The sequence below is a fragment of the Perissodus microlepis genome, chromosome 3, assembly GCF_051167445.1.
Source record: "Perissodus microlepis isolate ML-2025 ecotype Zambia chromosome 3, ASM5116744v1, whole genome shotgun sequence".
In the NCBI taxonomy this organism is placed as follows: domain Eukaryota; kingdom Metazoa; phylum Chordata; class Actinopteri; order Cichliformes; family Cichlidae; genus Perissodus; species Perissodus microlepis.
In genome coordinates, this window is record NC_140463.1 from 52,663,562 (window position 1) to 52,688,229 (window position 24,668).

General features: G+C 44.6%; 2 protein-coding genes across 32 annotated transcripts in view; one reads left to right on the forward strand and one right to left on the reverse strand.

Moving 5' to 3' along the window:
- Window positions 1-20,014, reverse strand: part of LOC146391936 (calcium/calmodulin-dependent protein kinase type II delta 1 chain) — a 98,964-nt gene extending 78,950 nt beyond the window's left edge. For 15 of the 31 annotated variants that reach the window (XM_084916562.1, XM_084916635.1, XM_084916599.1 and 12 more), the window contains exons 1-2: window positions 19,683-20,013; window positions 17,214-17,308 (exon numbers count right to left, since the gene is read on the reverse strand). In XM_084916562.1, the coding sequence (XP_084772688.1) occupies window positions 17,214-17,308; window positions 19,683-19,744 (157 nt within the window). In that variant the 5' untranslated portion in view covers window positions 19,745-20,013. Of the gene's footprint in view, window positions 1-17,213; window positions 17,309-19,682 lie in introns of all 31 variants that reach the window. The other 16 variants (XM_084916571.1, XM_084916643.1, XM_084916546.1 and 13 more) reach the window with 2 other exon arrangements.
- Window positions 8,225-13,729, forward strand: LOC146391937 (uncharacterized). Its single transcript, XM_084909745.1, has 2 exons — window positions 8,225-8,977; window positions 13,451-13,729. The coding sequence occupies exons 1-2, from the start codon at window positions 8,426-8,428 to the stop codon at window positions 13,727-13,729; spliced, it is 831 nt and encodes a 276-aa protein (XP_084765871.1). The 5' UTR covers window positions 8,225-8,425.
- Window positions 20,015-24,668: the final 4,654 nt, after the last annotated feature.

The following is a 24,668-nucleotide window of genomic DNA, read 5'->3' on the forward strand; positions in this document are numbered from 1 at the left end:
CAACTGTGCACACTGAAGTAGAGACGCTGAGAAGATGCTGCTTCTCTCCAGAGCTTCCTTCATTTAACAAATACAAACAAGTCTTTGAAATTTTGAGAGAAAAAAGCATAATCTCCATAACTGTTTCTGTGACGCTTCTTTGAATAGTGTTTTTACTGAGGCAAACTAATAGCTAGTGGACATCACGGGAAACTATAAAAACAGCAAATAAATCGAATGCAGTCGTCTCTGAAGCAGTTAATTCAAGTGGAGCAGGAAACAGCTGACTAGTTCTGTCATAAAAATACATTCAGTTTAATAAAATATACTTAATCCACCAGAGCAAAGTTATCATATCGGGAACTCCTAACACTCCACCGTTCTCCTCGTTCTCACTGGAAGCGTTTCTATGCCCGGGTCAGGTCATCTGTTTGGGGAGACTCCCACAGGCCTTCAAGCACAGCCCACTCACAACGTTTATTAAAGTGAAGTAAAAAGACATTCAGGTCCTCTGGAAAGGTTCAGGTGTTATCTAGCTGACGCCGCCACGCGTTCAAACAGACCCTCGAGTTCCCACGGCAACAGGTTTGTCTCACAATCACATGCGATCCTTTGATACGGTGCTGCAGAAAAATGCTCTCACGGTTACAAACAGGTTTTTGCCTCTGTACATCACCACAGTGGGTTTTAAACCAGTCAAGGTGGGATTCAAGTGCAGACCGTTAGCTTTGATTCAAGGGGTTTGAGAAACTTCAAAGTAACAGGACAGCTGACACAACTCAGTTTCATGTATGTAGGACCAAATCACAACAGTCAGCTTTACACTGGTCCAACATTATTCTGACCACTGACAGGCAAAGTGAACACCACCATCTCTGTATCGGGTACCATTAGCATGTGCAATACATTAAGGAGCAAGTGAACATGTTGCCCTCAAAGCTAATGTGTTACAAGCAGGAAAAAGAGCAAAAGGACTGGAGCAGGTTTTTGACGAGGGCTGCATCGTGATGACAGATGAACGGGTTGGAGCACCTGCAGCTCTTGGGGCTATTCCTGGTCTGCATTTGTTAGTAGTTATCAAAAGCAGTCTGAAGAAGCAGCGTTGGTGAACCTGCAGCAGGATCATGGGCGGCCAGGATCATCCACTCCCCGCATTGATCGATTATCAATTATGACCTGATGACTTGGTCCCAGGTCGACCAATGGAGCCATCAGGCCGTGACTTACTGTTCCAGGTGATGGACCGGCTGCCTGTTTAGCAATAAAGTGGTGGCTGACTGGCATTACCATCTTCAGAGAGCCACGCCCACCTGGTTTAGAAATGATGAAGTGTGTGTTGCTCGGGTATCTGTAGTAAACATTCAGAGGACAAAAATATCTCAAGCTTTGGTGGACCAAAGACGTCACCCCTCACAGCGACGTCACCTACGCAGCTCAATCAGTGCTACTTTCATCAAGTGAACCCACACACTTTCCTTCCTGGCTGACATCCCTGCTTCTCTACACACAAGTGCTCTGTAGCTTCACACTATAACCTTTGTCTCCCATTCACTCTAGATCTGCGGGTTAATCACACCATTAACCTGTCTACGAGTCTCTTCCTTCTTTTATCACCTCTCATTCTTTTACTTTATTTTCCTTCAAGAAAGCGTTTGTTTCAATTGAAGAGCAACTCCTCAGTTTTAACGATTTGTTACTAAAAAGTAACCAAACAGATTTGGAAGCCTGTTTGTTTGGATCACAGACTCAGAGCTCGTTTTTACAGCAGATTTTTATTTTCTAATTATGTTTATCCAACTAACTTATTTATTAGTTGTGACTGTTCAACTATAAATTGTAAAAGTACAACAAAGGACTGTTGTCCTGTAGCTGAGCATTCAAAGGTCTTTAAAGAGACGCTCACAATGCTGCCCAGAAACAACTGAAACTCTGTTGCTCTTCTAGCTGACAACGTTTTAATGATGATCCCAGTCTGCATGATCACATTGTCATGGAAACATCATGCAGCAACAAAATAGTTAGTAGTGAGGAAAAGTTGAAAGAGATGTGGATTAAGGTCCATTCTGGTAAACTTGTACAAACATGACAACAGGTCAGTCTCTCTTTTGCTGTCAGTCATAACTGAGCCATCTGTAAAGTTATAGCAGCTTAGAAACCAGCACAAAGACCACATGTGGTCCCTCACTACCAATCCGAAATGAAAAGTTGCATTGTGGGAAACAAAGTGTTACTCTGCCCATTCGTGCACGCCGAGTTTCCCTTTGCAACTTTCTTTACTTCACTTCATGTTATTTCTCAAACTTCATGGAAGCAAAGCAAAGCTACAACCAATGACTCATTTATGAAACATGGTCATCCCTGAACTCCACTACTCATTTGAAGCTTGATTCTTCTGTGAATGTAAAGCAAGGAGAATAAAGAAAGTCACTGCTACGTCCATTTCCATTCAGAACTCACTGAATAAACTGTGCATGAGCTTAGGGGTGGCGATATAAACGATATACGATAGAAACGATAGAAATTTGGCCAACGATAGAGATTTTGACTATATCGCTCTATCGCGATAGCGCATGTTGATGATGTCATCAAGCTGCGCCTGTTTTGGTCAAAAGCATCGCAGCGGCTAAAACCATTATCCTCTGCAAATTATGCTGACAGTCATAGCAAAGAGATGAAGCACTTTTGAAATATGGGGAAAGCCAAAAACTGCGCTTCCTCCACTTCCGTAACATTGATCCATTAATGCTGAATTCTCTCTGCTCTGTTCCCATGTTGTTGCAGTATATTAATAACTCACGTTAACTTTTATCGAGTGGAAGAAAGTTGGCGTTCATCCTCCAGCTTCACTGTGCTAATGTTACGCTAACATAGCTGTGTCGCTAGCAATCACGTAGCACAACATTATATACCAGGTAGTCCAACTTCAGTAACCCTGCAAACGCCACTGCTGTTTACTTTTCTGTCTTCATTTATGTTGGAAGTGACAGCAGAGCTGTACGTTTTAATTTGTTTCAAAAATCTCTGTCAGAACATGCTATGAAATGTTTAGGTGGAAACTAGCAAGCTAACTTCCTGTTAACTTCTAACTCCATTAAATTTAATAACTTCTGTTTTCATGGATGTTAAACTTAATTGTTACACCTGGTAAAGCAGCAACGCTGATAATTTTATTAAAGATGAAAGAATTTAGACCGTTTTTAACTCTTAGTGTTCGTTTGACTTTGGGACCTGAAGCGGACGGAGTTTTGGACCCAGATTCCTCCGTGAAGCTCCTCACTACGGCAGCCGTGATGCTCTGACGATCCATGAAGCAGTGCGGCTTACCAAAGCTGTACTAAAACATTTTTAACAGATTTCTGCCCAAATCGGTTCGAGGTCAGTAAGAACAACCAGAATTCATACATAAGGCACACTCTCGATTTTTGAGAAAATTAAAGGATTTTAAGTGTGGAAAATACGTTATACAGAAGAAAAGAATATATCGCGATATATATCGTTACTGCACATGCTTCAAATTATATCACGATATGGATTTTAGGCCATATCGCCCAGCGCTACATGAGCTCCAACTGCATTGACAAGTGTTTTTTATTCAGCCCACTGGGCGGATCATTTGAATCCCATCATACAGACGGTTTGTCTCCAAGAAGGCTGAGATTATCCTTAACAGAGCAAAAATGATCTCAGCATGAGGATCCCACCTGAGTAACAGGTAAAAAGGACAAACGTAGCAGCTCAGGAATCTGTCTGAAGCACCTTCTTCTCAGTGCTTCGTTCTGAGTCAGAAGAAGAGCTCTTACCGTGGCCGCAGCTTTTTACGTTGGCCTGTTTGTACACACTGTGTGCTACGCTGTTAATATTCATTATTAACGTTCTAAATAAATCCCCATGGTTAGTGATGGAGAAGATAACACACGTCAGACATCATTAAATGCTGGTGTTGTGTGTTTCAGTATTTCAGGCACCAAGGATGCAATTTGATATATGAAAGTGAGTTTAAGCAGCACATCTATAAGCTATCAGAGAAGAATCATTTCTATTGCATCGAATGATAAAGGATGAACTGAAACAATTATTCTTTGATTCCCGGAGTAGGATTTACCCCCACCAGGGAGCAGAACCTATTTAGCAGGGACATACTCATCAAACTCAACGTAAACCAGGAGGTTTTTGGCACTTCTGCGCACAGCTCTTTGCATCTGAAAATAACTTCTGTGTTATTTTAAGTGACAGAGTTAGTTAAAACTCCAAAGCTGTTTGCAGTTTTTTATGTTTTCATGGCTTGTTGCAGTTTGCAACTTTCAAAATCTGAGCCTTGTATTCAGCGGGCGCACCTCTTCCTTTATATTTTTATTTCCTGTCACTCCTGAAAACCACCGATTTCAAGAAAACCAGTTTTCCTTTTAAAGAGCTCGAGGAACCTCCCACAATCGGCGCACTTGTAGGCCATTACACGAATACACAAAGCAGGGAGGTGTTTAGTAGGTGGACGGGAGTCGTCCTTCATGGGTCACATTAACGCGCCAATGAACACAACCAACCAATGGACTGAACCATCAGAGGTTCAGAGCTCATGAGCAACAATGCCCTCTCTCTTTCCCTTTCCAGGAAATCTAAAGTAAACCAAGATAAGGACATGACTGAGAGGACAGAGTACGACTCTCCGCTCACTGAGCCAACCAGCAGTTTATTAAGGCGGAGGAGCGCACCACTGGAAGACGGTGTCCCTCCACAGGAGCACCCAGTCTCTGTCTGACAGACAGAGAAGCCTAATTAAAACAGGCACCTGTCCCTCAGGTGGCTGCCCTACTTGGCTAAATAAGGATTTAGAGTGAAGCCCAAAGGAATTACTCCAGTTTGTGTCTGTGGGTCAGAGACAGCACCCGAGTTAGGAGGGTTCTCGCTCCTTAGTTATAACAAAGCTACGACCAATGAAAGAAAGAAAACGCTGCACACTTTCCAGGGTAACTTGGAACAAAAAAGACCAAAGTATCATTTTCTGGCAGAGTAGCTCAAGGATTACTCGTAATCCTGCCTCGAGGTTTGGAGGCAAAGCTCATGTGCATCTTAATGATGGAAAAGCTGGTGGAGCCAAACTTTCACCAAGAAGTCACTCAACTTCTTGCAGAAATTATGGACACATGCATGACTGTACAAGTGGCAACTGAGCCTCCAATTCCTCAGTGTGAATTACAGCTTTAAATCCAACCTTTGGCAATGAATCAGGTCACAGACGTGAGCCATGACATTGAGACGTCTGAGGGACTTCCTTCCAGGTGAATTCACCCTCAGTATCTGGCTGAGGCACCCGGACACCCAAGAGGAACCAACTGAACTTAAATGTGAAAATGACTGTTACACTAACAAAGCTGAAGAAGCACTTGGTCACAGTGGGAAGTTAAAAGTGCATTTTAAGCAAGAGGAAACCTGTAGCAGTACCAGGGAGGGAGGGGCATGACGGGGTTAGCGGAGGGAGGCGAGACGAACACAAGAACGACCTGCAGAATTTATCCAATCCACTTAAAACCAGAGTAACTTATGCAAACTGATATTTTACAGCTGAACAGCTGAGGCCTCGTTTCCTGGACTCTGTTAATGCGTCTTGCTGTTGGACCGAAGCTGTTCTACTGCTTGTGCATCTTTCTTGTTGATCTCTTCCACGTCTCATGATGTTCTGATTTCTTATCATCTCTCCAAACGGTAAATGGTACATGGCCTGGTTCTGATACAGCGCTTTTCTACTGGGAAAAACAAGTGTAAAGTGCACGCCTCATTCACTCATAGAAGCACTTTTTCCTTTGTATTCATCATTAACCTGCTTTCATACTCCAGGAACTTGTGGTTAGTATCTTGCCCAAGGATTCGAGGGATCGAACCACCAACTATCCAACCAGGAGATGGCCTGCTCTGCTACACCCTTCTTTCACTTTTCATGTACAGTTAGTCAGAGCTAAAACAGGACTATCATTAATCACATTTAGTTAAAGAAAACTCAAACAAAAGGCTGCCTAGCTTCCCCATCGTTTGATCAGATGAGAACTGAGGCAGCCTTTTGCCACGGACTGGGGAGTCCTCACGCCCGCTGACAGTTGCTCTGTTACATGGCAGCCTAATTTCTGTTTTTCATGCTCCCTTGAGTAGGTCTGATGAGATATTTTTAGCCTGCTGCACACAGCTGTGCTTCACTTAAAAGAGGAGAAAGTCTGGGGTCAAATCACCAATATTCTAATATATACACAAACACTTGAGCTGATCTGCAGCATTCACAGGGATGTACACAAACTGTGGCTCCCTCACTGATAGATCAAACTGGTGTTATAGGCCATCCTGGGTTAAACACAGGTTTCCACGTGCAGATGCATCAATAACATAATAAAAACATTAAATAAAATCAGATTAGTAAACTTTAGTGCCTGCATATGCACCCCTACACCCAGACATGTATGTTGACAGCTTTCTATGTGTGTTTCATGTTTCACCTTTTATTGTTTGTCGAGGTTTCAACTGTTTAATGTTCTTCTACAAAATGTGACTTAAGTTCTGGTGGATGAATCATACCAGGACCATTTCCATCCACGTGCAAAGCAAAGCATCATAAACTAATGTGCGAACATGACCCTATTTTACAAACGTTCAGCTTCATATATCGGATTGTTTTTGCTTCCATAAAGCTTGGTGAGCATGCATGAGTATGACAAACACAGAACCTCTTGAACCTGGTCTCTCGTTGCCTGTTTTTAGGATATATGAAGTGCAGCTTGCAGTCTGCAGGCAGGAGCAGCTGCAGGCGGTGGGCGCCCTCGGCATGAGAAGCTGTTTAAGTGATGGCAGAGACACAAGGACGTGCACTTAGGGATACTGAGTCATCACTTCTGTCAAAAGAACAGCTCACTGGTCATTCAAGTCATAGACCATGTGGGTCAGTCGAGACCTGAAGGATGAGCCGTGGACACAATGAGACCACGTCATGTAGAACTGTACACGCTGCACGAGGCTCTGCTTTGTGTTACAGCATCTTCCTTTTGTAACACACACACTACATCTCTCTTTATCCACCTCTTTCATGTGTGGCCTTAGGAAGGCTGCTGTGTAACTGGTGTGTTAAGCCTGTGACATTAAATGCACGGCACACACCTCTGATGGAGCACTTTACTCAGGCACTCTGAATATGATTTAGGTACTGATGCTGACCCTATAAAAACAGGACTGAGGGGGTCAGGGGTCACTACTCGTGGGTTTCGGTGTGTTAGGAGGACTTGTGTTACGCCGTTCATCGTTTAGCCAAACGTGTCTGAGCACTGATCTTGCACAATCAACAGCACAAACACTATAATATACTTCAACACCCACATGACCCCGCAGACTATATTTAGCTTTCCATCTCGTTGTGTTTCCATGGGGATGAAGAGTTCACATTCAGCGGCTGGGCCTCGGGTATTTTCCAGAAGCAACAACAAATGGCTCCTGAACCAGAGCTTTTCCACAGCCCGGTGGGTTTTCAAGTGATCATTTCCACTCCGTTGAGTCCAAGCATCACTAGGTCTGACTTTTTCCTTCATACAAGACTGCCGTCAGTGAAGACCGGCTTCCAGTTCGCTACATCTGGATCCGTTGCAGTTATGTTCGGGATTCTTCCAATATTATGCTTTTATTTTAAACCAGGGGTCTCAAACTCGCGGCCCGGGGACCACTTACATTGACGTGACGAACTATAGTGCGCTTTGACCTTTGAAGTGAGTTTTTGTTAGGGAGGATTTGTTTGTTGTTGACTGCATTGATTTTATGAAGGCAACATGAATAACAACAACAACAGCTGCAGCCAGTGCAGAGAGCCTGACGAGCCCGGCTGTAAGTAAGCTGTCCAGACTCAACTGTACGCCGTGTTCGTGTTTCCCTCCAAAACTCTAAAGTTCTGTTGGAGCCTTTCAACGCCTCTCTGATAGTTACCGGCTACGGGCCCAACACGGAGCCCGACGTATTAGCCAGAGCAACCTTTATCACGGTCCAGAGCCGCCGACCTGACCGAGGAAACAGGAGAGTGCAAAGATGCTGAGGGATCGGCTGTGTTAGTGCAGTACTTACAGTGGGGCAAAAAAGTATTTAGTCAGCCACCGATTGTGCAAGTTCCCCCACTTAAAATGATGACAGAGGTCAGTAATTTGCACCAGAGGTACACTCCAACTGTGAGAGACAGAATGTGAAAAAAAAATCCATGAATCCACATGGTAGGATTTGTAAAGAATTTATTCGTAAATCAGGGTGGAAAATAAGTATTTGGTCACCTCAAACAAGGAAAATCTCTGGCTCTCACAGACCTGTAACGTCTTCTGTAAGAAGCTTTTCTGTCCCCCACTCGTTACCTGTATGAATGGCACCTGTTTGAACTCATCATCTGTATAAAAGACACCTGTCCACAGCCTCAAACAGTCAGACTCCAAACTCCGCCATGGCCAAGACCAAAGAGCTTTCGAAGGACACCAGGAAAAGTATTGTAGACCTGCACCAGACTGGGAAGAGTGAATCTACAATAGGCAAGCAGCTTGGTGTGAAAAAATCAACTGTGGGAGCAATCATCAGAAAATGGAAGACATACAAGACCACTGATAATCTCCCTCGATCTGGGACTCCACGCAAGATCTCATCCCGTGGGGTCAAAATGATCATGAGAACGGTGAGCAAAGATCCCAGAACCACACGGGGGGACCTGGTGAATGACCTGCAGAGAGCTGGGACCACAGTAACAAAGGCCACCATCAGTAACACACTACAACGGCAGGGAATCAAATCCCGCAGTGCCAGACGTGTCCCGCTGCTGAAGCCAGTGCATGTCCAGGCCCGTCTGAAGTTTGCCAGAGAGCACATGGATGATACAGCAGAGGATTGGGAGAATGTCATGTGGTCAGATGAAACCAAAGTAGAACTTTTTGGTATAAACTCAACTCGTCGTGTTTGGAGGAAGAAGAATACTGAGTTGCATCCCAAGAACACCATACCTACTGTGAAGCATGGGGGTGGAAACATCATGCTATGGGGCTGTTTTTCTGCCAAGGGGACAGGACGACTGATCCGTGTTAAGGACAGAATGAATGGGGCCATGTATCGTGAGATTTTGAGCCAAAACCTCCTTCCATCAGTGAGAACTTTGAAGATGAAACGAGGCTGGGTCTTCCAACATGACAATGATCCAAAACACACCGCCCGGGCAACAAAGGAGTGGCTCCGTAAGAAGCATTTGAAAGTCCTGGAGTGGCCTAGCCAGTCTCCAGACCTCAACCCCATAGAAAATCTGTGGCGGGAGTTGAAAGTCCGTGTTGCTCGGCGACAGCCCCAAAACATCACTGCTCTCGAGAAGATCTGCATGGAGGAATGGGCCAAAATACCAGCTACTGTGTGTGCAAACCTGGTAAACGTTTGACCTCTGTTATTGCCAACAAAGGTTATGTTACAAAGTATTGAGTTGTATTTTTGTTATTGACCAAATACTTATTTTCCACCCTGATTTACGAATAAATTCTTTACAAATCCTACCATGTGGATTCATGGATTTTTTTTTCACATTCTGTCTCTCACAGTTGAAGTGTACCTCTGGTGCAAATTACTGACCTCTGTCATCATTTTAGGTGGGGGAACTTGCACAATCGGTGGCTGACTAAATACTTTTTTGCCCCACGGTATGTCTGCGTTTTTATTTTGTTAAATGCAATCACAGTGTTAGTGCTGCCACGTGTGTGCACAGACACAGAGGACCGATGTGTTTATTTGGTAGTTCAATGAAAGGCTTCAGTTGGTAAAAGATCTGTGTTCACGTTTGCAGTTTTGTCTTGTTATACGATATTTGAAATTTAAAAACATTTTAGGAAATATTTGTACCACTTGAACACTAACGTGTCCAAAGAGACGACGGCGCCAGCAGGGCCCACAGCTCATTCAAGTTCGACAAACCTGCTTTACAGCGGACACAAGGAAGACTGGGAGGAGCGCTCTAATGTTCCATATGCAAGTTTACTTACTTCATAACTCACACAATGCTTATGTGCACAGTAAAAGTGGCACATAACCCAGCACTGTCCAACCACCTCATTTTCTAGGGAAACAAAAAAAGACATGGACGTCCGGTGTAACAGGTAAGATCACAGTTTATGAAGCTCCAGTGAGCCTGAAAGGAAAGTCCTTGCACTGCTTCAGTGATGTTGAGGCCAGGACAGTGTTTTTCTGTCCACATGTGTGTCTGCTACGCTGGCAGTGTGACACATGAACCAACGATTTCCAGAGGGGACTGCATGTTGCATCAACATCTGACAGTACTGCACAAAGGTCTTTGAGCACAGTTACATGCATTGTTATCATTGCACTACTCGTGATTGTCATTAGAGATTATGAACACATTTACTGGTAATAGCTACCTGCTAACGTGTTAGCAAAACCTGGTAATGACTTTTCAAATTAACCGATGCACTCTGAGCCTCACAAGTGTCAGCTTGTTTAGGCCAGGGGGGGGGGGGGTCTCCAGGTCAGGTGGCAACTCAAAGCTGCACAATCACCAGTGTGAACATCAAAATTAAAATCCATTAATTAAAAACTGTCCTCCTGCCTTGGCTGCTTCACCCTGCTGGAGTGCTGTGGGGCCCTGATGGTGCTGGCAGCTCAGGGCACACACTGCTACCAGTGCGTTCCCAGCATTGTCTATTACAGGGAGTGCAGAATTATTAGGCAAGTTGTATTTTTGAGGAATAATTTTATTATTGAACAACAACCATGTTCTCAATGAACCCAAAAAACTCATTAATATCAAAGCTGAATGTTTTTGGAAGTAGTTTTTAGTTTGTTTTTAGTTTTAGCTATTTTAGGGGGATATCTGTGTGTGCAGGTGACTATTACTGTGCAGAATTATTAGGCAACTTAACAAAAAACAAATATATACCCATTTCAATTATTTATTTTTACCAGTGAAACCAATATAACATCTCCACATTCACAAATATACATTTCTGACATTCAAAAACAAAACAAAAACAAATCAGCGACCAATATAGCCACCTTTCTTTGCAAGGACACTCAAAAGCCTGCCATCCATGGATTCTGTCAGTGTTTTGCTCTGTTCACCATCAACATTGCGTGCAGCAGCAACCACAGCCTCCCAGACACTGTTCAGAGAGGTGTACTGTTTTCCCTCCTTGTAAATCTCACATTTGATGATGGACCACAGGTTCTCAATGGGGTTCAGATCAGGTGAACAAGGAGGCCATGTCATTAGTTTTTCTTCTTTTATACCCTTTCTTGCCAGCCACGCTGTGGAGTACTTGGACGCGTGTGATGGAGCATTGTCCTGCATGAAAATCATGTTTTTCTTGAAGGATGCAGACTTCTTCCTGTACCACTGCTTGAAGAAGGTGTCTTCCAGAAACTGGCAGTAGGACTGGGAGTTGAGCTTGACTCCATCCTCAACCCGAAAAGGCCCCACAAGCTCATCTTTGATGATACCAGCCCAAACCAGTACTCCACCTCCACCTTGCTGGCGTCTGAGTCGGACTGGAGCTCTCTGCCCTTTACCAATCCAGCCACGGGCCCATCCATCTGGCCCATCAAGACTCACTCTCATTTCATCAGTCCATAAAACCTTAGAAAAACCAGTCTTGAGATATTTCTTGGCCCAGTCTTGACGTTTCAGCTTATGTGTCTTGTTCAGTGGTGGTCGTCTTTCAGCCTTTCTTACCTTGGCCATGTCTCTGAGTATTGCACACCTTGTGCTTTTGGGCACTCCAGTGATGTTGCAGCTCTGAAATATGGCCAAACTGGTGGCAAGTGGCATCTTGGCAGCTGCACGCTTGACTTTTCTCAGTTTATGGGCAGTTATTTTGCGCCTTGGTTTTTCCACACGCTTCTTGCGACCCTGTTGACTATTTTGAATGAAACGCTTGATTGTTCGATGATCACGCTTCAGAAGCTTTGCAATTTTGAGACTGCTGCATCCCTCTGCAAGATATCTCACTATTTTTGACTTTTCTGAGCCTGTCAAGTCCTTCTTTTGACCCATTTTGCCAAAGGAAAGGACGTTGCCTAATAATTATGCACACCTGATATAGGGTGTTGATGTCATTAGACCACACCCCTTCTCATTACAGAGATGCACATCACCTAATATGCTTAATCGGTAGTAGGCTTTCGAGCCTATACAGCTTGGAGTAAGACAACATGCATGAAGAGGATGATGTGGACAAAATACTCATTTGCCTAATAATTCTGCACTCCCTGTAGTTTAACACTATTTCATAATTACTGTTCATTATGATGTAAATGAAGCGTGTTCACACTGTAACAGCAGATTAACATGCAGAACAGTCCCCATCACAGACGTGTAGATTCTCAGTGAGATCTATCAGAAAGCCTTCCTGGGCCAAGTGCAGCTGCAGCACTTTGCAATCACGTGTTCCTTCACTAGAAAGAATATGCTGATCTGATGTTTGCAGACACAGAAGAACTCTCAGGTGGAGCTTCTGTTTAGGACTTCTCCTCACAAAGCAGCCGTGGCATTGTTGGCACTCTGGCCTCTCCCTGAATGAGACCTTCAGTTCGGATCAAACAGCACTGTATCTGCATGTGTTTGACTTTCAGAGCGTCTGTCCTCCGGCTGTGTGCTGACATCCAAAACTGCTGCAGGCCAGATTAAAGGGATTTCACAATTTGAATGAAGAGATTTCAGTGTAAATGTTGTGATTTATCAGAATGTAACCAACCCATAAACGTGTTAACCAGAACGCGGTGCTTCAGTGTAAGCAGGGGTCAGCTGTGTTTTAGCAATGTGGTGATCTGGCCAAAAGACCATGACAACAGCATCATATCTGCACCGTGCTTTCTTTGGGATTTCACTTATTCTGAAGGCGTAACCCAAAGTTCTCATCTGTATCTCTGCCACTGCTTCAAAAGCTAGGATTATTTTCACCTCATGATAGACAGCTGAATGATGTTTTTCCAACACCTCAACAAACAGCAGGTGAAAACAAAGCTAACAACAAGAGAACATAATGATTCATATATGAATTATATTTCTGCCTCTGGTTATAAAAGCATTATAAACACAATCTGGGACGTTACTGTAAAGCTGCAACTAGTCTGCTAGCCAACCAGTTAGTTAACATTATTTATTACAATTCCACTGTGGTTAAACTACCACCTGGGAGCAACACACTGGTGGGTTTATATAGCTAAGGTGTTGCAGCCTCCCTCGCTCTCTCCTGAAATGAACGACAGATGCTACAAAACCTTCGCTAACTGACTCAAAAAGATTATGAACCATAAGATTTGCCAATTCAAAACAGGCTTATATTTTTGAACATTTGACAGTTAACCCCTAGAATAAGCTTTAATTCTCTGCTTTTGTCTGTAAAAGTGTTATTTGTGCTGTGTCTAACTGCCTCGCTGACAGACCACAGCATGTCGAGCTGAAGGACATCACGTCTGACGGTGTGTTCAGCAGCACAGGAACACCACAGGGAACTGTCCCCTCGTCACCTCTGACTTCTGCTACAACTCTGAATCATGCCATATTCAGAAGTTCGCAGATGACGCGGCCATCGTGGGGCGTATCGGGGATAATCAGGAAGAGGAGTACTGGAGTCTGGTGAGGAACTCATCACACCGAGTCACACAGACCACCGGCAGCACCCCGAAGACCAAGGAACTTGTTGTGGACTTCTGGAGGTCCAGACCAAGACCAAAGGCCAAAGCTGACTGTTCTTCCTCAGGAAGCTGAGGTCTTTCAACATCTGCAGGAAGCTCCTGAGGATGTTTTACCAGTCGGTGGTTGCAGGAGTACTGTTCTACGCTGTGGTGTGCTGGGGGAGCAGCACAGCAAAGAAGGATCATCCAGGCTGGAAGAACTGATCAGGAAGGCTGGCTCTGTGGTCGGCATGAAGCTGGACACTCTGGTGTCAGTGGCAGAGAGAAGGACACTAAAGAAACTGCTGGACATTATGGACAATGCTGGGCGTCCTCTGCACACGGCCATAAGCAACCACAGGAGTCTGCTCAGCGACAGGTTGCTTCACCCAAAGTCTGACTCAAAAACTCTGTTTTCCTACACGCCATCAACTGTTTAACTCCTCACTGGAGGGGCGGGGGAGGAGACACAGCGGGACACAGGAGGGCGGGGACACAGGGGGACACAGGAGGGCGGGGACACAGGGGGACACAGGAGGGCGGGGACACAGGCGGACACAGGAGGGCGGGGACACAGGAGGACACAGGAGGACACAGACACAGGGGGACACAGGAGGGCGGAGACACAGGGGGACACAGGAGGGCGGGGACACAGGGGGACACAGGAGGGCGGGGACACAGGGGGACACAGGAGGGCGGGGACACAGGGGGACACAGGAGGGCGGGGACACAGGGGGACACAGGAGGGCGGGGACACAGGGGGACAAAGGAGGGCGGGGACACAGGGGGACAAAGGAGGGCGGGGACACAGGAGGGAGGGGACACAGGAGGACACAGGAGGACACAGACACAGGGGGACACAGGAGGGCGGGGACACAGGGGGACAAAGGAGGGCGGGGACACAGGGGGACAAAGGAGGGCGGGGACACAGGGGGACAAAGGAGGGCGGGGACACAGGAGGGCGGGGACACAGGCGGACACAGGAGGGCGGGGACACAGGAGGGCGGGGACACAGGAGGGCGGGGACACAGGGGGACACAGGAGGGCGGAGACACGGGGACACAGGAGGGCGGAGACACAGGGGGACACAGGAGGGCGGGGACACAAGGGGACACAGGAGGGCGGGGACACAGGGGGACAAAGGAGGGCGGGGACACAGGGGGACAAAGGAGGGCGGGGACACAGGAGGGCGGGGACACAGGCGGACACAGGAGGGCGGGGACACAGGAGGACACAGGAGGACACAGACACAGGGGGACACAGGAGGGCGGAGACACAGGGGGACACAGGAGGGCGGGGACACAGGGGGACACAAGGGGACACAGGAGGGCGGGGACACAGGGGGACAAAGGAGGGCGGGGACACAGGGGGACAAAGGAGGGCGGGGACACAGGAGGGAGGGGACAACTAAGCTGTAGTGTTTGCACAAACCAACTAAATAAGAACTAATCACTGTGCATGTAGCAGCATTTGGCTGCTACATCTCATTAGTGAGTATATTTCATTGCTTATTTATATATGCTGTACTTATGTATGTGTGTATAAATGCTGTAATTATGCTTACATTCATATTCTCTGTTTCCCGTGTATTTGTTATTATGCAAAGGTGTGCTGCTACTGGACACTGAATTTCCCGGAGGAACCTAACCGAGGGATCAATAAAATTCTCTTTCTCTAAACAATACAAGTGGTCACTTTGTAGCCTGTTGGTTACTGGACAACCTCATTACAAGACCTGAAGTTACCATGTTCAACCAAGAAATGTCCAGCAAATAAGCTCCACAGAAAAAAAGCACTGAAAAGGCCAACAGCCCTGTGTGACAGTAAATCCACAAGGGCCACAAGCAGACAGGTCATGTCAGGTAGGTCCTGAAACTATCCACATGATTACCACTGTGGTCCTGTCCTACTGCGAAACTCAGAATGCAATCTAACAAACAAACCATACAAATGTGATCCAAGCAAAGAACAGGAATTATATTTAAATGCATCCATGGCCTCATGAACAGTCCCATTAGATATAAATGTTATATATACATATATGCAATTCTTTTATAAACACTCCTCTGTCCAACTGACCTTCTTCTCCTCATTGGGCGAGAGCAGGCATTCAGCCTAAATAAGCCACGCGTGGACTTGCCTATGACAAACTAGTTCAATATAACAGATATGAATATGAAACGTCCATCGTTTCATATTCATATCTGTTTTGTGGTGTCGTAAAATAAACTGTTTACGGCGATATTTACATCGTGTTAATGGTCAATGTAGAATTTCTTAGCGTTCTCTCTTCTCTTATATTTAAAATAACCACACTACGGACAAGCGACTGTTTTTATGCGTTGTCGTTAGCAACAGCGAGGGCAACGCCGAGCATCGCGCGGCTCCGCTAGTTTATTTTCCACATAAACCTTTCACAATAAAGCTGAAGATCCTGTTGAGATTTTTCATAATAAACGGAATCAGGTCAAATAGTACGCAGAGTGTTTACGGACGAGATGCTAAAAAGAGCCGTAAGCGCCGCCCCGCAGCGCGCCATGTAATACATACAAAGAAAATCGCGACCGTTCCAACTCATCTAACACTCGACTGCAGCTACACGACGCCCAGCTGAAAACACTTCATGCAAGTCGAGCTGCCCGAGACTCACAGAAGTTACAGAAAACATAAAAGTTTTGTGATAAATATCGTTGTCAGCACGACAAATGTCTGATATCAGGGATGTGAGATCATCATCGCACAGCCCTGGCACAAACCATCTACTGTGCCTGCTCTCCCTTCTCATTGGTTATGGTCTCCCCTCACTGCAGATATAGCAGCAGTAATTAGACCCCCTCCAAGGCTACAAGGTTAAAATGAGTTCCTAATCTTTCAACAGCTAAATGCGTCTTTTTCTTTTAGTTTTTGTTTCATTGTTGCCAGTCTCCCTTTTTAAAACCACATATGCAAACCCTTTGCTTTCTACACAGCTGCTAGCTGCAAGGAAATCCCCTGCTCCCCTCCTGAGAGGCTCCACTGCAGTCACTCACCATCACCACGGCCTATCTATTCAAGCCTGTCTCCTTTAGTTTGTGTGCTGTGCTTCTGCCGATTAGCACTTTGACAGCAGTCGAAGCCTGGGCTCCTGCTGCACGGACACTGATAAAGGGAATGTTTTTGTTTTTTTAGTGAGAAGATGAAAACTTTAAAAACAAAAAAGAGAAGCTTCTGGGTTGGACAGACACTATCACAAGAAGTTCATGAGGCAATGCTCTATAATCATGTTTTTAATGTGAAGACCTCATCACAAATCACCGGCTCACACAGCAGAACGAGTCATGAAAAGGCCACTTTGATGATGCAATAACAAAGACGGAAAATAAAAGTGAATTTGAAGCTGCAGTCAGTGAAACCTGACCACATCTGGCTGCTACTGAGATGACACGGGCAACAATGGCATGAAAAACCATACAGAGTCAAAAAGAAAGAGGAAGCTGGTTTGAGGGGTGACGGGGCTAAAAAGAAGCTATTCCCCTCTGAGTGCTCCACCGCTGCATGTTTGACACACCAGTGAGAGGCCTGAACCAGCGTGTACTCACCCCTAGCAGACAACTTCTTGGTGTTGATTATTTTTGCAGCATACTCCTGCCCCGTGGAAATCTTCATGCACCGCCTCACCACAGAGAACGCACCCCTACAGGACACAATGAAGGAGGGATCAGCCACTGCACAACGAGACTCTTCATAATGTGCAAAGACACAGCTGTGAAAATGACATTTAAAGTGTTTTCTGTTGCACTTGCACTGTGTTACAAGGACATTTGAAAGTCCCAGTCGAGTCTCGGTGTCACAAGTCCACAGGTTTGCATTTCAAGAGCTATTTTACAACACGCACCATTCGATGGTGATACTGAAACAAGTCAGAGACTGTCTAACTCCCCACTTGTCACTTTTCAACGTGCAGAGTAATCGTTGTGAAGCAGCTTATTTTCAGCTTCTTGGTTTCTGTTCCTAAACCCAGCAGCAAGTGAACCTACAGTAAAGTGAGTGAAACATGCAACAAATGAGCAAGTGTGCAGCTGTCCGTGTGCAGCTGTCCGTGTGCAGCTGTCCGTGTGCAGCTGTCCTTGTCCAGCTGTCCGTGTCCACAGCCAAGTGTAACCCAGGCTTCATACTCTGCTGCAGACACAGACAGTTGGACTTCTCTGGCATCTGCCTGAAGTCGCCGCCTTGACATCGTTGGTGCACTTTAATGACGGTTTAACACGATCGAGCGAGGCAGCGCTCCTTTTTACGTGACCCTACAGAAGAAAGCCCGGGTTAGCACCCGGCGCTGTGACAGGCTTTACTGAGCCAAACGCCACGAACGAAAGCGACTGTGCTGAACATCATTGGTAGTATAACTCTGATGACTTTGCATATGGAATTATGCAAAGTCATCATACATGAAGAACTTTGTTGTAGCAAAGTGTAAAAACTGTCTGCTTCACCTTCATGCTTTTTTAGTTTTGAATCATTTCTGTCTTTGTTTCGTTTGCCTTCTCGCGCTTCTTCTTCTCTTTGTGCCGACGTTCACTGTCGCTCTTTTCAACCAATCGGTGCTCTAGCTACACATAGTGTATTTGGGAGGCCTGTACGCGAGCGTGTCTGCGCAGATACACGATGTTTCACTCTGCTCATCTACACAAAGAACTTAAAACAGGAACATTAAGCCAGTGACCAGTTTCTCTTAGAGTAAGAGGAAGATGAAGGAGGCGACACTGAAAACAGTATCAGGCAGGACGGGAGCACACTGGTCTGACAGCGTCGGACGGATTTGCAAAGTCGGGTTTGAATCAGTCCAGCATCCTGCACACATGCTGGACAGGTTTGGCTTCCAAGCTACAGAGTAACCCAGTTTCCTTTTTCATGTGGCTCTTATCAGCACGTCTTCTGCTGTTACTGTGCGTCACCCACAGCTCAGTGCTGCACGGCTGTCGACACAGACAGACACACTAATGACAACTGAACATACAGGTTAACCAGAAGAAGTTTAAAGTGACTGCGGGTTGCAAACTACACCACACACAGGTGAGCTGAGCCATCAGGTGGAGCTACACTGCTGATGTCAGGCAAGTATATGCACATCCTCTCAGAGCTCAGACTAAAGGTCTGGTCAGAGGTCATCAGCTGAAGCACATGTGGAAGCATCAGCATCAGCATCAACAGATCCCTGAACAGCAGCCACACCTGCTTCCTGCTCACCTCGCTTGCACACGTAAACTGGAAAAGGCTTCAAACAGGCGGCCTTTCTAAGAAGTGCCTCGTTGTAGGAGTGGCAAAGCATCCAATTTACATCATTCACAGAACTTTGCATCCAATGGTTCTTCAGTGAAGGCCCTCAATAACTGAAGTCTTCGTTTGGGTCAGAATATCCTAATATGTCACAATGCTGAAAACAAAGTGAAGCAATCATTTGAATGAACCATAGTGACGTTCCCACGTGACGACCGTTCACAGTCTGACCCCAGATCAGGCCGAGAAGCTCAACCACACCTTCCCAAAGCCAGCTTAGGTTCAGGTGCATGTGTGATGAAGCGAATGCATGAAAACATGCAGTTGTTGCCATTAAGGCTTTGGCGTCTTTGCACAGAGGGGCGGGACTGTGGACAGAAACACGTCGTTGTTTACAAGTGACCCCGCTGACCCAAACAAAACCAACTTCCTGCAGTTTTGACACACTGACTGATTTTGTGACAGAAGTTGTCCTCAGCCGTGTTTTCTCATCAGCACGCAGCATTTAGAGGCCACCACCCAAAACACGTACTGACGTCCCGAAACACCCACGATACAGACAGAAAACGTGGAGTCAAACACGGATCCTACAATATCTCTGCGGCTGTTAGGTGACAGTAAGATTACAGGTACAGTGAAGGCTTTGAAATAAGGCTTGGTCTGCCCACAGCGCCGACTGCACCCTTCAAGGTGGGGTCAGGTAGGCGGAGGTCGCTCCGTGAATCCAAAGAGAGGCAGTAAATGAAAGCAGCAGTAATTTCAGAGAATCTGGACACAAAGAGTCACAAACTCACTTCCCCAGCTCCTCGTACAGCTGGTACTCATCGGTAAACCTGGTGCAGGTTGTTGAAGCCATGCTGAGGTGATCGACTCGGGAACTGAAAGCTCGCTCGGTAAACAGTCTCCACAAATCCCTCCGAGTCCCAAAGAGCCACTTGTCGCGCTGGGGAAAGAAATGAAAGCGCAGCCGGGAGGTCCTGTGGTCGGAAGTCCTGCAAGCAGCGCAGCCTCCGCGTGTCTGTCCCGGTCCTGCTCGCAAACCTCGGCTCAGTCCTGGACAGGGACGTCGCGACCTACTGCTGCGTTTGTCTCTGCCGCTTGGATTAGTTACCACAGTCAAGACGAGGCCACAGACACGGACACACTTCCGGTGATGAAACCACAATAAAGCCAACTTCGGACCCGCGCTTTCACGTCCTCGTGTGACATGAATATTTTTGGCAAAATTAATAGCAAATATATATATATTTTTTTATATATTAGAATTTGGGGTTTATCTGATATTTATGTCACACCAACTAATCTTAATCTCAATGTGATTTTTTTCCTTCTTTTTACATTTTGTGATTCTTAAACCAAGGTTCATGCAGTTCATGATACATATTTTGATAAAATAAATTTGATGTTATTTCAATTATTCCAACTATTTCACGTCACGTTTGAGCACCATCGTTAGAAACACCGTTTTACTTCTTTGTGCTTTGTTTTATTTTGTAGGAAACTAGCACAACTTCCGCTTATTTCCGCGGGCCTGATGAAGCACAATTTCACCTCAGCGCTTCCTTATTGGAAATCCTGCACAAGGGCTCCCTCTACAGGCAGCAAGTCTGCCCTGCTGAAGTCGAGGCTGTTGGAACACAACAAGTCCCTAAAACACACGGTTCTCTTTCGTTTAACAGAACAAAACAACTATTTCTGATGGTAAATAAAAGTCACAAAAAATCATATTTTCAACTGGGCAAAATTGAGTGTTATAGGTTGGTTAATTCACCCTTATTTCCACTGAAAAGGTCCCCAACAACTTGTTCTGAAGGCAGGAATTAACTTAAGATAAATGGGAGATATTTTATATATATTTAATAGGGTGGAGGAGCTGTGTTTCCACATGAAAACTGGACAAAGGTATGAAATAAAATACAAAATATAGAGTGATGTACTAAAACACAGCTTGATCCAAAATACACAGTCTGCACTTCCATCACTCTTTCTTGCAGCAACTTTCTGCACCAGATGCAGACGAGACAACGTGAGTGAACGATTTCCAAGTACAGCGAGTTACAGCAATCTAATCATGAGGAGATTGTTGTGGTGCTAACAGTCTTTGTGTCACTGAGGGAAAGGATGGAGTTTATTAATGTTCTTGTGCTGAAAAAAACAACCTTTAAAAACCAGTTCAACACATGTAACATGTCCAACCTGAGTAGAAATGATACCAAGATTCAATCCACGGGCTTGAAATGGATACTTCTACTGACTGTGGTTTGTAAGGACCAAAAAGAATCTGTCTTTACTTTGAAACAGTCACAGATTTCCACTTCCACAGGCAAGCCATGCTTACAGAGTTACAGTAAGCACATGAAAAGAATGGTACATTTGTCTGTTGTCAGTTTGGAAGTGTTAGCAGACTTTATGCTTACAGAAAATTTAAGCAAAACTGAGATAAATCAGTGGCCACCTAGTACAGGAAAAGAAGCTTGCTATCTGTACAGAAAGGACTCTGTATAAAGTATAAGGTCTGTACTTTGGCAAATTGATCATTGAGGTACTTTAAAAGACACTTTAAAATCAAGTGCTGCAGTAAGATCTTAAAGAACTGAACTGGCACCATCTCCAGTCTAATCTAAAATCAGGAGGCCGTTAGAAAGACTGATGTAAATGTTTCTGTTGTGTTACAGCTGAATGGCTGTGTGGACACCACTTTCTCGAGTTTGGACATATTTATTTAAGACTTGTCAAGGTTTGCACTGTTACGTGTACACAAAAGGAAAAGCCACAGGAAAACCCCTCGTTCTGTTATTTGCTTTATCTGCAGCAACAGAGTGTTTTAGGTCAACACTGCTATGACTCACAGTCAACAGGATCAATAAGTCACAACCTTTGAAGTTCTTTTTGATACCACAAAAAAGCCTTGGAAAGCCCTTCCCTACTGTTCGAACCAACTGAAGGGACATGGAGCCACGTACAGGAGACTGAAAAGCCCTGTGGGGCCCAGAAGGTCAGCCTGCTGTTAGAACCAGCTTCCTGTTTTCAGACACTGATTTTATTTCTTGTGTGCAAAAGTCACTGAGTTCAGGCTACAAATAAAAGCAACCAAATATATTCAAAATGACTCAAGTTCAGGGGATACACATGCATCTTATGTATATAAAAGAAATATAAACTAATATAAGATAAGAAAATGAAATGTCGCGATTGAATATGGGTAAAACGCACATGTGCAGTGCCTTTGTTTTCATACGCACATGGTGGAAAAAGCACGGCGGCAACGGAGAACGAGAAGGGCGAAAGCGGATCGTTGAATGAAACAGATGAACCTGAACTGGTTTGTGAAAATGCTGCAACTTCAGTGGTGTGGAACTGGTTTGGCTTTCGACCGTCAGATACACAACAAAGAACATTTTTTGCAGAACATGCAAGAGGGCTGTCGTTATTACCGTGTTTTTCAGACTATAAGGCGCTCTCAAGCCTTTAATTTCCCCCAATGTCGACAGTGCGCCTTATGTATGAATTCTGGTTGTGTTTACTGACCTCGAACTGATTTTACGTGGAACACGGCGCTCGAAAATCTGCCATAAAATGTTTTAGTAGGACTTTGGTAAGCTATGAAGCCGCACCGCTTGATTGTCGGAGCATGAATTATATCGTCAGTCATGTCGTTATCAAAGATATATCCTGATAAATGTTTTTGCCCGTACCGCCCTGCCCGCCCAGATAGATAGATAGAGTCATATTTGTATTCGTATGCTGAATTGATATCATATACAGATGCACACAGTTTTCATTTAATGTCACTTTCTCAGTTTTTCTCTGTCATATATGTGGACGGACAGCATTCAGCATTATTTATTCATTAACCTTTATTTAACCAGGAAGACCCATTGAGATTAAAAACCTCTGGCCAAGATAGGCAGCAACCAGTGTCTCAGAAATTACTCAATTAAACACAGGCAGCAACAACACACATGCAAACATAAATGAAAAAATTAAATAAAATTCAGTAAAATTCAATAAAGTTCAAATAAAAATAAAAAATCAGTTAAAATAAATCAGTCTAACTGAAACAGTTGCATGTTATGGCCTCAAGGATTCGTAGTTTAGATTTAAAAGCACTTATTGAAATGAATTCAGGACGAAGAGGATACCGACCAGCATGTTTCATTACAAGCAGGGAACATATATAAGAAGGCAGCAACCCAAGAATCGCTTATATATAAACTGTATAGATGAGAGTTCCTCTGACTTACCAAAGCAGGCCGTCCTACCTGAGAGTATACGAGATACTGAGATTCACGGTTAGTGATGAGCCTCAGAGAAGGATACACAGTATGAACCATTCAAAGACACTGAGCAGAAGCATTCATATATAGAATATCTCCATAATCCAGCACAGGCAAACATGTTGCAGCAACCAGCCGCTTCTTTGTATTAAAAGAGAAACACAACTTCTTTTGAAAATAAACTCTCAGTTTTAACTTCAGATTTTTCACAAGATTCTCTACATGTGGTTTGAAGGTGAGTCATCAATTAAGAGTCCCAGATATTTATAGGTGTGAACCAACTCTATCTGTACTGAAAGCATCGTCATCATCAGTTGGCTGCCTGACTTGCTGAGTGGGCTGATTATCTCCTCTCGTTTAGCTTCTAAGAATAGACCTTTTCATGTCACGGCTACATGTTGTCAGACATGCACACACACACAAGCTGTCTATTTGCATCACCATGATGATGGGTTATTTTTAGGACTCCAAAGCAGCGATCTCCTGCTCCATGCTGCCCTCTAGTGTTAGGATGTGGTCCAAATCTATTGTGCGCCCTAATAATGATGAGTGGTGATTGAAGAGGAAGCTTGAACCCAGGCTCTGGACATTTTCATGACAAGTGACAGCGCAGACATCTGCTAACGAGAGAACATGTTTTATCATCATAAAGTCACCATGAAGCATCGTTAAAGTGTCACTTCAGTAATGCTGCTGGGAGAAAGAAGTGTTGACTCATGTTTTTAATAACACTGTCCGTGTTATGTGTATCCATTTATCATGTACGCTACTTTGCTCTGTGGACTAAAAGGTTTCGTTGTATTCATGAAATAAACCAGAATTGCAATGACTGCATGTTTTACTGTTTTTCTGCTTTTGTTCACTCCAAGTTTGACAAAGCCCACAGCTCACAAACATCACAGAGCAGTCTCAGTGTATTTAGCTGCTTTTACCCTGAACACAATCAGCTGACTGAGAGAAATGCCTGTAGTCATCCACTTTGGTCATTGTGAATGTTGAAGGAGATTTGTTCCACCTTATACTAGTGTTTCCTGCACTTAATCCAACACTACTACGTTCTATTTAAATCCAGATTCCTTTTATAGTTTGCAGTGAAATTTGTTAAACCGTTGCTTATTGGGACAGAAGTACAAGTTGCTCTTTACTAATGTAACGATGTAAAAGAATGAATATGGTTTTGTTGTTGTTAAATTCCTGTTAAACTTGGGATCTCAACCATGGGTTTATTTTGAAACCTTTATTTTGAAAATCCGCAGCGGAAGTCTGCTACTGTAAACGGGCTTTCCCTAAGCTTATCCGTTAGTAGCAATGAAGCTTTTGCTGTGGTAAGTTCTTCCTCAGTCCGCCCTGACTGAACATGAGTTTAAAACATATTTGAAAATCCTCATTGAAGTTAACATGACAGTGCGTTAGCAGCATGAACTGCCCATACAGTAGCATCTGAGTAGATTTCAGTTCTATGATCTTGTTTTGCAATTAATGGGTTAGACGGTAAGAAAAATG

What these genes read in the sequence shown, in the direction of transcription:
- LOC146391937 (XM_084909745.1), top strand. Translation starts at nt 8,426, where the DNA reads ATGGCCAAGACCAAAGAGCTTTCGAAGGACACCAGGAAAAGTATTGTA. An exon ending in CCAAGAACACCATACCTACT is followed by an intron (nt 8,978 to 13,450) that starts GTGAAGCATGGG and finishes CGGTGTGTTCAG; the next exon opens with CAGCACAGGAACACCACAGG.